The sequence below is a fragment of the Lepisosteus oculatus genome, chromosome 5 (genome assembly GCF_040954835.1).
Source record: "Lepisosteus oculatus isolate fLepOcu1 chromosome 5, fLepOcu1.hap2, whole genome shotgun sequence".
NCBI lineage: Eukaryota > Metazoa > Chordata > Actinopteri > Semionotiformes > Lepisosteidae > Lepisosteus > Lepisosteus oculatus.
Window position 1 is genome coordinate 57,456,849 of NC_090700.1, and position 12,711 is coordinate 57,469,559.

At 39.2% G+C, this 12,711-nt stretch overlaps 1 protein-coding gene and 1 long non-coding RNA gene across 3 annotated transcripts in view; one reads left to right on the plus strand and one right to left on the minus strand.

Annotated features, from left to right (window-relative positions):
• The window catches only part of tmem266 (transmembrane protein 266), an 83,659-nt gene that overhangs the window by 25,516 nt on the left and 45,432 nt on the right, over nucleotides 1-12,711 (minus strand). For both annotated transcript variants that reach the window (XM_015343739.2, XM_015343738.2), the window contains exon 4: nucleotides 1,374-1,528. In XM_015343739.2, the coding sequence (XP_015199225.2) occupies nucleotides 1,374-1,528 (155 nt within the window). The remainder of the gene's footprint in view (nucleotides 1-1,373; nucleotides 1,529-12,711) is intronic.
• LOC138239157 (uncharacterized) lies at nucleotides 3,326-4,113 on the plus strand. Its single transcript, XR_011189586.1, has 2 exons — nucleotides 3,326-3,418; nucleotides 3,963-4,113. It is a non-coding gene; the product is annotated as an uncharacterized lncRNA (long non-coding RNA).

A 12,711-nucleotide genomic window follows, 5' to 3' on the forward strand; every position in this document is an offset into this window, starting at 1 on the left:
AAAGGCCACCAGAATAAATTGTAATACACAGGGCCTTGTGATCCATGAAGCAAGTCCCTGATATCACTGAAAGGAGAGACTCTGGGATTCCTCACATAATCAGCAAGGAGTTTGGCCCGCAGGAGACCAGTCAGTTCATTTTCAGTTCACACAGTTAAAATCTAATTTGGGCCACAGAAGAAATACCACTGACGACGGCGAATCTTAATGTAGGGGACGCTCCAGAGCTTTCAGACTACTGCACCCAAGTTCCTGTTCTTTAGCTGCACACCAAGTGGTTTTCTATGGCCAGTCTAATTTTGCTCCCTCTTTTTTTGTGCACTTCAAACATAAAATTCCCTGCGAGGAATGGTGCTAGCCATTCTTGTAGATTTATAACTATTTAATATGCCCAAAATCCATAAAATGAATATGTTTTTAATCAGGTGAGGCCACAGAACAGTATCTGACATCCTGTCACAGAGAACATCCCAGCCAAGTGGTGAGAAGAGCCTCTAATTAACTTCACTGTCAGCACGCAGAGCCAGTTTTGCCACACTCTAAAAATGTTTTTCGGTTCACAAACTGCTATCTGCCACCTTGCTATCAAATGAGGAGGCTGAAGAAAGGCTTTATTAAATGTGCTTGATCGAGAAGTACTGTGTTCTTTTCTTTGGTCTCAAGTTTGAGGCAGAATTTATTTTAAAACTCAGAGGAGACCTGAGTTTCCCCAGGTAAATCTGTAGACTAATATTTCACCCATTATAAGGATATATTTAATCCAGACCCTACGGTACAACACCATTTTCTAGCACAGAACAAGAATCAGTTGTTGAATAATTGTATTTTTCCATATTTTGCATCACAGATTTAATGTAATATGTTTATAAGGAAAAAACATTTGGTGAAATGCTGCTGGGCAGAACCCTTCAGGGTTTTGGGGCCTGTTCAAAGTCTCTGAGTAAAAGACAAAGGATGACCAGGAGTGAAACTTTGGTGAGAGTCAGTACAGAGTACAAGGGAAAAAACCTTGGTAGTATAATAAGTTGAAATGCTCTCAATTATTATATATTAATATAATAAAAAAATATAATGAATAATTAAGCAGGGGAAACTATTTCAAAACTGAAAGAAAATAATTTCTCAAGGAAACCAAGTAACAGTATAAAAAACTCTCTATAAAAGCTCTTAGTACTGTGTATTGGAAAATTTGATGTAACAGTACCACATTATCCTATTCAAATACCATATAAAAATGTGTTCTGATAATATGCTCTTAAAAATAATCCTGCTGCTGTTCATGCAAACCCGGTACCTCTCTGTGTGAAAAAGATGGCTTCTGTAGCCACACTTCAAACCCACACCCTGGGATCACATCAGTAGGTGGTACTCACACTGCAGCAGCTTGGTGTCTATGAGAAGCTCCAGGGCCAGCAGAACCACCACCAGCACGACGCAGGCCACCAGGAAGCAGTTGAGGCCTGCGCTGAGCAGAAACACCTGCCAAAGAGCCGCCCTCTGCCCGCAGCAGGGCTTCAGCCAGTTAGAGCTGGAGACAAAGGGAGGAATAAGAACATAAGAGCCGATGCAAATGACAAGAAGTCATTGAGCCAGTCTTCATCCAAGGATGCCATCCAGCTGTTTCTTTAAAGACGCAAGATTATTGGCTTTGGGTAGCTTGTTCGTACTCCCTCAATCCTTTGCATACAGAAAGGCCACCATCTTCTTAGTTTTACATGAACACTGCTATTGCTCCCACTTGTACTGTATCTCCCTGTTGGTGCTTCACTGTTGATTCTGAAGAATCCACTAGGTTGACTTAAGAGGTGGAAAGGAAAGGAGCAGGAAAGAAGGAAGAGAAAAAAGACTTAAAAGCCAGCAGAAACTAGATTAGAAAAGAAGGTGCGGAAATCATTTTACCTCTGGTGATTGGACACATAAAACGGCAAAGACAGTATCCTGCTTTCAATCATTGCTACAGATCTGAATATTAGCTGATGGGTTTCAAAATCAACATGCTGCACCTTGAAGACTGGCTAAAGTACTTTTTGAAAAATGCAACGGACAAATTTAAAAAATAAAATCATTAAAAATATCACATAAAAGTCCAGACCACAAGTCAGACCTTAAATAAGAAGAATGTACAACTGACCTACTCTGCTGCTTCAATGAGACTGGACTGCATCTGCTTATTCTTGCCTGGGGAAGCTCACATAGTCCCAGGAGAGCTTTGTGTTGGGAATGGGAGCAAAATGGGAGCGTTCATCAAATTATGGTGCTCTAAATGGGATTGAGATGAAGTGATATAAGGTTATATGGAGGATAAAATTGACCTCTTATGATCATTTTCCCTGATACAGGGGTCTCCTACCCTCGTCCTGGAAAGCCCCCGTTCAGCAGGTTTTGCAGCTCACCAGTTTCTAAAGGCATACAATTCCACTGTGATCAGATAAACACGTGACGTATTAAAGGAAGTAATTTAGAGATCGATTAGTACTAACATCCAAGTACTGTTCACCAGTGAGAGACCAGATTTGTCTTAAATAACTAGATCATTTGCTTAATTTGTCTGGAGTTTACAGGTGTTGCAATCTTTAACAGGTGACCTCCAAGATACTGTAGTTGTAGTTATCTGCAACTGGAAGGATGTAAGTTAATACTTGGAGAGACACTGCTGTTGTACCATTGAGTAAGATACTTCACCTGAATTTCTTTGGAAAAATATCCAACTTGTGAAATTGTTGAAATGTAAGCCAGTTTGGTTAAAAATATTAGAAAAGTCAGAACTAGAGGTATATGCTGGAATTTAATCAATGGAGAAGCAAAGACAGTACAGCGTTTCTACAATTTCCATTGTAACTCTAAAAAGATACACTTTTCCCACGATTAGCAGTCATTTGAAGATACAAAACACTTTTCTCTGGATTATTCTTTACTGTTGCTCCTACATGGTCCTACATGATACAACAGCACTTTATGGCTTGGAGAAGCACATTTTGTAATAGTCTCTACATATTTATTAGATATAATTCAGTTCTGAAAAGTTTTCAATGAAAGTTTGCTTTAAAATAAAATATCACAAATGCACACAAAATGTTATTCCTGGAGTTGTATTGCAAGACAATATTTTTCGACTATGTTCTGGACTGTACTTTGACTCCCATGGTCTGTCGGCACTCAGGATATGATATCCTGTTGCATTAAAAATCAGTCCATGCTCTACTCTCTTGCCATACAATGTGAATATACTGTATAAATATTTATTTTAATGAGCGGTTTGTAAGGCTTGATGACCTTTCCATAACAACAGCAGAGGGAGCTGTGCTACACACGAGCAGTTAAACACAAGTCTAGTGAAACTGCATTGTGGAGCGAAGCAGCACCAGACACAGCGTACAGCACTCCTGACAAACAATGAGACGATTCAGGCTTGCTGAAGGTCAGTCTCGGGAAACTCTGAAAGGAGTCGTGAAAAGATCCGATTTAAAATATTTACACTTCAACACTACGCAGTGAGGGGATAACAATTCTCTCAATGTTTGTTTTTTTATTTACAATGATAAAGCAAAGCAAATATTCAGTTTAAGGCCTGAAGCATATTTTAGGTGTTATTCGATTTTCTCTCAGACACCGATAATATTGCCTTTGGTATCTAAGGGGCAGGGTTTTATTAATTCATTTAAGGATCATTTACCTCCTTGTCATTACTTCAAAACATTCATTAGTACACCTTTAAGTTTGTTCATATACATGTCTTTCTTTAATGACAGAATTACCCTCAGATACTTTTTTTCACATAGATGATACTATATTCCAATACAAACCTTTTAAAATTTTTGTTAAAAAATAAAACTCCTGATTGCATGCGGGCAAAAAAACGGTTTTGTAGGTATGTCTCTGTAAAATAACGTTCTTGGCACTTTAATGCAAAAAAGGTATTAATTCGTTTTCTTTCTCAGTTAGTAGTGTCCATTGTCTTCTAGGGTGCTACAGCAGCTGTGAGGACATGCCAGGAGAGAATGACAGACCCTGGGTCAGGCACTTTTGTAGTTGAAGAGAACAACCATCAAGAACAAGCTCTGTGATGTACTAATTGTGACATTAATTAATATGAATTAAAAGGAATCCCCAGCTGTTACGCTTTTTAAATCATTTACTTTGGCAGCTAATTAATGAAATTGCTGCTCTCCACATGTGTTACAAAGAGAAGCACACCATTAATTACTCCATCCTGCATCAGTATATAATACAACTGTAGCAACATGATGGAATCCTAACAGATTATTTCAATCTTATCTATCGATGTACAAACAATACTTATGACCAAATGATATCTTCAATATTCTATGAACATACAGAACATTTTTATCAATCCTTTAATTTGCAGTCATCAACCAGACTAAGGCACAAAGTGTACAGATAACATCCATTTTCTAATAACTTTATCCAATTCAGGACCACAGTACGACATGACATTATGAGAGCAGCCAATTCAGGAGCCTATCCTGGCAAGCAATGAGCACAAGGCAGGATACAACCTGGACAGGACACCAGTCCATTGCAGGGCACACACTGACACGCCCACACCTCAGCCAATTTTCCCAGAAGCAAATTAACCTAGCAGCATGTTTTTGACTGTGGAAGGAAACTGAAGCAACAGGAGGAAAGCCCATACAAACACAATGAAAACATGCAAACTCCACACCGACAGTACCACAGGTTCAGAATTGAACCCAAGGCCCCAGTACTGCAAAGCAACAATGCTAACCACTGTGCCACTCTGTCACCGGTACAGATAACAGCCTTCTCCATTTCAATCACTGCTCCAGGTACACATCATCAGCAGAAAAAAAACCCAAACTAGCAGAGGATCCAGAAAACCAAGGCGACTTGGAGTTTCTCTGTGCAGCGCCTCTTTTATAGTTCCTATTCAACATCCTTCTCACCCACAGAGTCACAAATCCTTTCAGGGAATTCAGAATGATTTCACTATAAACAAGTGGGACAGTGGTATAGAGGAGCCTTTCATTCATGTGATTTTCTGGTTTCTAGAAACAAGGAAATCCAGGGACACATTTTCAACTCTTGTATCGCTATCTTAGGTGGCTTCCTGTAGAAAAGTCCCCGCCATCTCATATTTACAGAAGAAATACCATCCCTGCTTATGTTGCTTTGCACTTCAGTTTGTATACAACTCGAAGAGCATGTCAGTTTGACCTTAGAAATACTAGGTGCAGGAAGTAGCAGACAGGGTTTAGGAATAGGGTAGTGAAAGCGCTGACGAATGAAGACATTCAAGAAGAGCTGTTTCCCTTTCAGGAGGCCTCACTCCTCTGTCTGGCGACAGCTTGGGTCTTTGACTCTCATCCTCTCCCCTGGTGTTCTGCCTTATCAGTTTTCTGGAGAAATGCTTGCCTACCCAAAATCCCCGTCTGGTTTCCCTGGCTTTCGTTCACAGTGGATACCGAGATCCACACCTGTAGTCCAGCTGGAATGGAAAATTGTGCCGCTTGGTGCCAGCTTTCTTTTCCTCTAAGTGCTTATCTGACATGGAGGACTCTTGGTTGTTAAATACTGAAATAATCACGGTCAAAGGGAGATTGAGTCCATGCAGTCTTGACAGCATAATATAACACTTACATTTTAAGATCAAAACTTTATCAAGGAATGATGACCTTGAAAATAACAATACATAGGCTAAATAATAATTCTCTTTTTGCAGCTTTACAGCACACAGATATGGCCTTTTTTCATGAACTCTGTGATCCAAAAAAGTACAGAATTTATTTTAAAAAGAAGACCTGAATTTGTCTGATAACCTGAATTATCTGGTTCACATATTTGAAGGTTAACTGAATTTACTAAAACTGCACAGGATTCTGCCCTCAAGAACTCACCACCAGAGGTAACGTGTTTTTTTTTTTTGGCATCTTACCTGAGATTACTGGGCCAGTCTTACGCACAGTGAATTACGCTCACCCTGAGACAAACAACTTCAACTTGATCCCTTCCGTTTTCTGCTGTGCCTGTCTTGCACACTCTTAACACCTTCAATTTAAAAAAAGCCTTTATTCCTAGACAAGACTGTACCCTGCTAAGTCAAATGTTGTTCCTGTAACAAACCATATAAAACAGTACATCGAAGCAAGAAAAGGGGCTGTTAAATTCACCAATGCATATTGTAGACTGGTACTTAACAGACAGGTACCATTGTAAATTATAATAAAGGATTGTACAAGAATGAATTTTGGGGCATTGCAATTTTTTGTGTAATGCAACCATACCTGAAGTCACCCTGTTTCATGAATATTTTTTAGATCAACTTGATTGGTTAAATGGCTTGTATTTTTTCATAGTCTATCTTCTGATGGGGCAGTTTAACTCATGATTTGCCGTGCTGCTACAGTCAGGAAAAAGCAGGTGTGTCGCAATTGACTGACTGATCTTCTTCCTCAGCCTGGTCTGCTGGGGCAGTGGTGCTGCAAAACCGAACACAAGACATGTCAGCAACACCTTCAGGCAAAACGCAGCACCAATGGCCATCTCTCATCATGGACGACACAGAGGCCTGTCCCCTGAGACCTCTCCCGCAGAGGCTGGATCTGAGCGGAAGCTTGTAGTTAGAACACAGTTGTGACAGGTAGAAAGCTTCCATCTCCTACAATTATATTTTAAATTATTTATTAACAATACCCTCCCAGGAGGCCCAGTGAGACAGATGTCTCCTGTTCAAGGGACCACATGGAATGTATTAAAGATTTAAGGCACATGCAGTGTGATGCTTACTAGACTGGACAGTCTCGAGGGCGATGCCTTTCCGTGAAAATAAATGCGTACAAAAAAGAAGGAAAGTGAGAATTCCAAATCTCAACTGCCCGAGAGGAAATCACAGTTTTTTATGAAGTTCAAGGTAATCTTAATAATTTTGATTTCTAATTCCTGGCAACAATTTTGGGTTTGTAAAGGTGTTATTAATGGCTTCAGAAACCACACCTACCCAAATCTAATTCTCCTGCCCTTTCGTATATAGAGCCTCCAATCTGCTTGGCAGAGAAACTTAAGTGCTGTAAACATTTTCAGAGTAATCAAATAAAGGCATAATCACGCTGTTAGCAATCAACATTTTGGCTCAAGACAGATAAGTGATCCTCTCTTCTCCAGATGGCAAGCCCTCTACCACAGGCCTCTGAGCACATTATGTGGTGAAGTCAGAGTCCTGTCATGGGCTGTCCATTCTGCTTGTTCCCATTACTACATTTCCGGAGAACCCAATAAAACAAGTGAATATGTATTCCACAGTGAAATGTAATTGCTTGTTTGTGAACCAGACGAGGAAAGATTCCGTTCATACCTTGCATTTAAAAATGCAAGACAATCAAAGCAAAAACTGATATATTCTAACAGCAATACAAAAATTCAGCACTGACATCTCCTGCCACTCCGAAAAGAAAGACTTTGCACTAAGCAGAAGAATGGAAGTCTTTTGCTGAACTTATTTCTACCACAACTGAAGTGATGCAAATTATTCAATAAAACCTAATGCCAAAAACATCATTACTGTTATAGTAGAGTGACATCAAAATAACATTTCTAGAAATATTTAATTACATTCCAACATTTCAATAACAACAGTAACAGTAGGCGGCACTCATCCCTCTAGATCAGAATTGATCCTGAACTGCCTCAGTATAGTGACTGGGGACATAGTGACAGTGCTTGTAGGAGGTACTCTCCTTCAGATTACAAATGAATTGAGGTCCTGACTAATTGATGTTAAAGAGCCCACCACACTGTTCACAAGACTAAGGGTGTTGACTCTGGTGTTCTGGCTAAATCCCACTCTGGGCTTGCACAATGTGACATAGGAAAGCCCTCCTTAAATGTGTATCTGATCTGTAGTGTAGTGAGGCAGCTGGCTACTGCTTATCACCCAGGTGGGGCTGAACGTCTTTGGGTCCCTTTCTGTAGGCGGATCATTTTGGTCACATTTTGTATGAAGTGAGCTGTATAAATGCAATTAATTATTATAAGTTTCACCACTCATCGTTTTGCATATAGATACAGTGTGAATATAATTATCTTTTCTAATTACAAGGAGCACTACCAAGGTGTGTGTGTGTGTGTGTGTGTGTGTGTGGATTATTATAATGGAATAACCACTACAACACTACCAAACAATTTCATGTGTTTGGAACAACTCTCTATCACAATCAATCCCCAGAACACTTTAAGCCATACCATGCAGCGCAGAAATAAAATGCTTCTGAAGAGTATGAAAGAAAGAACCAGGGGCAGTACAGTATATTAGAATTATATTTGCTTTAATATACCTGGGATCAATGCTTCTGATCAATGTGCAGTTCTTAACTACCTATTGCGCAATCATTTTGGAGATGGTTCTTGAATATATTAGTACAGGGAATAGTTAGCAAACTACGACCTTAAGAAGAAAAAAATGTATTTATCTAAAGATAAATAACAGGGTTTATTGGGATATTCTAGGAAAAAAATAAAATATAATTTTTTTCTTTAAATATCATGAAAATATGTTGATAAATCAGAAAACACTGGTCTGCTGGTTTAGACATGTAATTACATTGATCGTTGGATGCTCACAGCCTTAGTAATGATTAAGTGCAGCCCCTGAAATCCATTTAGTATTCCTCATGAAAAAAACGCACCACAATATTCAATCTGCGTGTTCTAGCTTATTGAGCATCATTGGTTCCCTGAAAGGTCATTTTGTGTGCTCAGTACTAGCTTAATGCAAACACAAGAGATTTTTATAAAAAGAACTCATGTCTTTCATGGGGTATCCTGTCCTGTGCCCTTTGTCTGCAGGTTTAAGCTCCTGTTTACTACAGCCCTCTGCTAGACTATATGCCCATGAGCAGCAGAAAATCAGGTTGGCCGTACTGTCTAGGTAGGAAACACGTCAAACTGACATTGTTCCCCTCTAGCACTTCCATGTCTACAATTAACACAATAAAAAATTCAAAAGACAGGGAGGAAAGTGGGAAAGCATGTTACAGTAGCTACCAATCTAAGTTTCCTCTAGTGGATTTTCAGATCTTCACTACATGAATTCACCTCTGTACTTAACTACTAACTCAGAGGAGTCTTCTCTACTAAAATAGTTACTCTGGGCAATAAATAGTATCAGAAGGAAGAAAAGTGAAAAATGAATGTGTTCAAATAAAGAATAATAAAGTCCAATATTTAGACACAATATTTAAAGAAATACATTACCAAGACACTGGTTACTTTGGCAGTGCTAGAGGATTTCAATGAGGATCATAAGTACCAAAAATAACCCATTTCTGCCACATTTATAAGACAATTTGCGTGCTTCACTGCCTCCTCTTCCAATACCCCATCCTGTTCTTTTATATACAGCTCTAGCAAAATAATTGTGAGCAGAAAATACAAAGAAATTCTGTTTTATCCAATAATAAATCGTTGTTATTTGTTTGTACAGATTAAGACACTTTCACTATAGGGTGTCATCATTATTCTGTTTGGAAAATCATGAAGGCTTTATTTTGAAACATTTTCAGTGAGGCAACTGATGTCTCCAGTGTCCTGTTTTCAGTCAAATCCTCAATAAATGTGTCCCGCAGGAAATTTTCTGCAGTTTTCTCCTGCACCTTAGCAGAATGGGTAAAACTCACCTGCATTCGAGGGCAGGAACACCAGAACATCCACATAAAAGAAAAATACCAGCTGCCTTGGTTCATTTCTACAAGCACACAATGCTCACATAGTGTACAATCGCACAATGGGCTACAATGCTCCTATAGTGTTGCAGGAAGCTGTTTATATGAAGTGTCTTAAATTTGATAGTGCTTTATGGTGGTCACATTCAAGACACAAAGGAAGTTTAAATGATTTGCACGTTTAATAACACACAGTGCTGCTAAAATGCTAAAAAAAAGACTCAGTATTCTGAAAGCAACTGCAAAAGGCAGGTTGCACATTTTGCAATAATCGGAATGATGATTAAGGATGAATTTGGTTTTAGGTTTCCCCCAAATCAAAGCTGTGGAAGATGAGTCGAAAACAAAAGTGGGGAACTGTTTTTACACTAGTGTCACGATTATAGTCCCCCCTCCTTAAGGGTGCTCCAGCCCTTTCACTCAAGACTCTATTCTGTGCACCAGTTCCCTATTCCCAGCCCACCTTAAAAGCCAGGCGCTGACGCTCATCCGGGTTCTGCATCTGATTTCCGTATCGTGCGAGTCCGGGACCTGGAAGCGCCTGGTCTCGTTAAGGTTTTAATCTCGGTACCCGATCCTGTTCCCTGTCCGCCGGTTCCGACCCGGCCTTCGTGTTTTAATTCCGCGTTTTGATGGATCTCCTGGTTTTGGACTTACTCGTGTGTTTTTGGATACTCTAAGGATTACTCTTTGGGATTGTTCGCCTCGGCCACACCTCCCCCGTGCACCAGCGCACCTTGGACACGCCCCCCTGTCTTCAGCCCCGTTTTCCTGCATGACGTTTCCCCAGTGTTTCCCCACTTCTTCGGATTGTGTCGTCCGCATAGGGTCCGGAAAGAACTGTTCGTTACAACTAGAGCATTCATCCGTCTAATCCCGCTAAGAACCAAACACAAACTAGTTCAATGGCTGTCATCTCTTTTGTTCATAAAGGATGGCACAAATTTCAATTTTACAGCCCACTGTAGAGTATAGAGAGTTATGTAATTAAAACTCCAGCAGAAAAAATTAGAAAACACATTCCATACTGTTTTGGGAGAAAGAAGCATACTAGAGGTAAGCACGAGGTGAGCAGAGTATACTAAAGCCAAGTGTACAGTGAAGGAAATAAGGTTGCCAGGAGGTCAATTAAATTAGTCTTGCTTTATAAAGAGCACTGTAAACATTCGATGTGATTAATCATCCAGAGGCTGGGTGTTAATACACATTTCAGATTTCCAGCCTAATGCCTTTACTTTGTTTCTGTTGTATTTCCCAGGCAGAGAAGGAGAAAGTGTCACAGTTGTGATTTTTGCAAGAACAAAAAAGTGCTGGCATTTTCGAAAGGTCTTTAATTCATTACAGCTGACATGAGAACGGCAGTAGCTGCCATGCAGATAAAGAACAAGAACGTTTTATTTCTATGGACTATATATTCCCCTTCAGAGGAGCAAAGTGTTTGATATGAATAATTTAAGCCATAGACAGCATGCTTGCCTTATGAATCTTTGGATGTAGTAAAATTCTTACAAGCTTGGAGTGACCCAGTACTACTGACAAGGTTTTCTTTTTACCTTTTCATTTTTCATACATTGTTGGGGTATTAACCAAAATAAAACTACTGTATATACAATACATAGTCATATGCAGCATGTCATTTCTCATTGTACATTGTACTATATTATTTTTTGGAACACATGATCCATTAACTCCCAAATTAAGTGAAGACATAAAGCTGACTGCATGTTGTAACCAAAGAAACTCTGCATTATTTAAAAGGTTCCTTGCAAATTGTCATACTGACCAATCCAGGGAATCTACAGTTCAGAAAATAGTTTTAATAAGTCATTAAATGTTTCATTGTATATTATGTTCAATTTTAAAACATAAATTAATGTCTTGGTTCAAAAATGTATTTTCAAAAATTCCCTTTTCCCTCTTACTAAAGGGATATTGCAGTTGAACAACTTCTTATTTAAAGTCAGAACACTGTAGCATCTCTTACAACTTTATCTAAAGGCCCTGGATAATTCTGCATAAACTACTTTATAATGCCATATATTTAAGCACCTGCGTATTAAATAAAGTACAAAACATCCAAATGTTTCAACAGCATAACTGCTTGGCTCTAAAACACAGTCAGTAATAGACTTTTCTAGTACATTGCACTTACAGTCAACAAGAAAAACTTTAACTCTACAGTAGGTGTAGTTTCATAATACGTTCAGAAGAGCAAATATATTGTGCTCACCACCATGTGAGAAGGTGTTAATTTAATAAGACCTACAGAAAATACTATTGTGAACTGTGAAATTGCCAAGATGGATTGCTTAGAGCAGGAAAACCTAATATAGGGGGGAGCACATTAAGATGAGCTGTAAAAGATAAGTATTTATTAAGTGGAGAAACAGAGATAGATTTGTCTGCAGGATGCACTGTAGTCACAGTTCTGAAAAGGGAATGGGTTTTTAACACTTGACTGCAGGGAAAATCACTACAGTGGAAGACAGAATCCACTCTGCTAAAGACAAAATGTACACAAGCAAACAGTGCTATGTTGAAGTGATCATCGTCAATCTACAGAGTCAAGGGCAGTGTGAAGGCACTCTGGAACGCTGTCATCTTGAGAAACCGAGAAAGCGAGTCAAAAATCAGCAAAGCCATCATCACTTACCCTACATAGCAAAGAAGGCTCAGCAATGTTATCAACTGCAGCCTCTGTGCAACTGAAAATACCTAATACTGTAACCCTGTAAAGCCCGCCATCTCACATTGAGCCATATCAAAATGGACATCTCTCAAGTGGTGAAAGACCATTCTCATCAACTCAAAGTCATATCCAATGCAAGATCTCTCTTAAGAATCACCTGGAATCTAAACAATTACCTCAGTAGGTTCCTTAAAAAAACAAAACTATGCTTTGTCTTGTGTGCCTTCCTCTGAAAAACATGCAAACTCTCGGAAACGGTCACTGTGATTTTGTCAACTTGCACTGGAAGCTGAGAACAAAGGAAAGTTTTCAGGCAGGAAGCCTTCA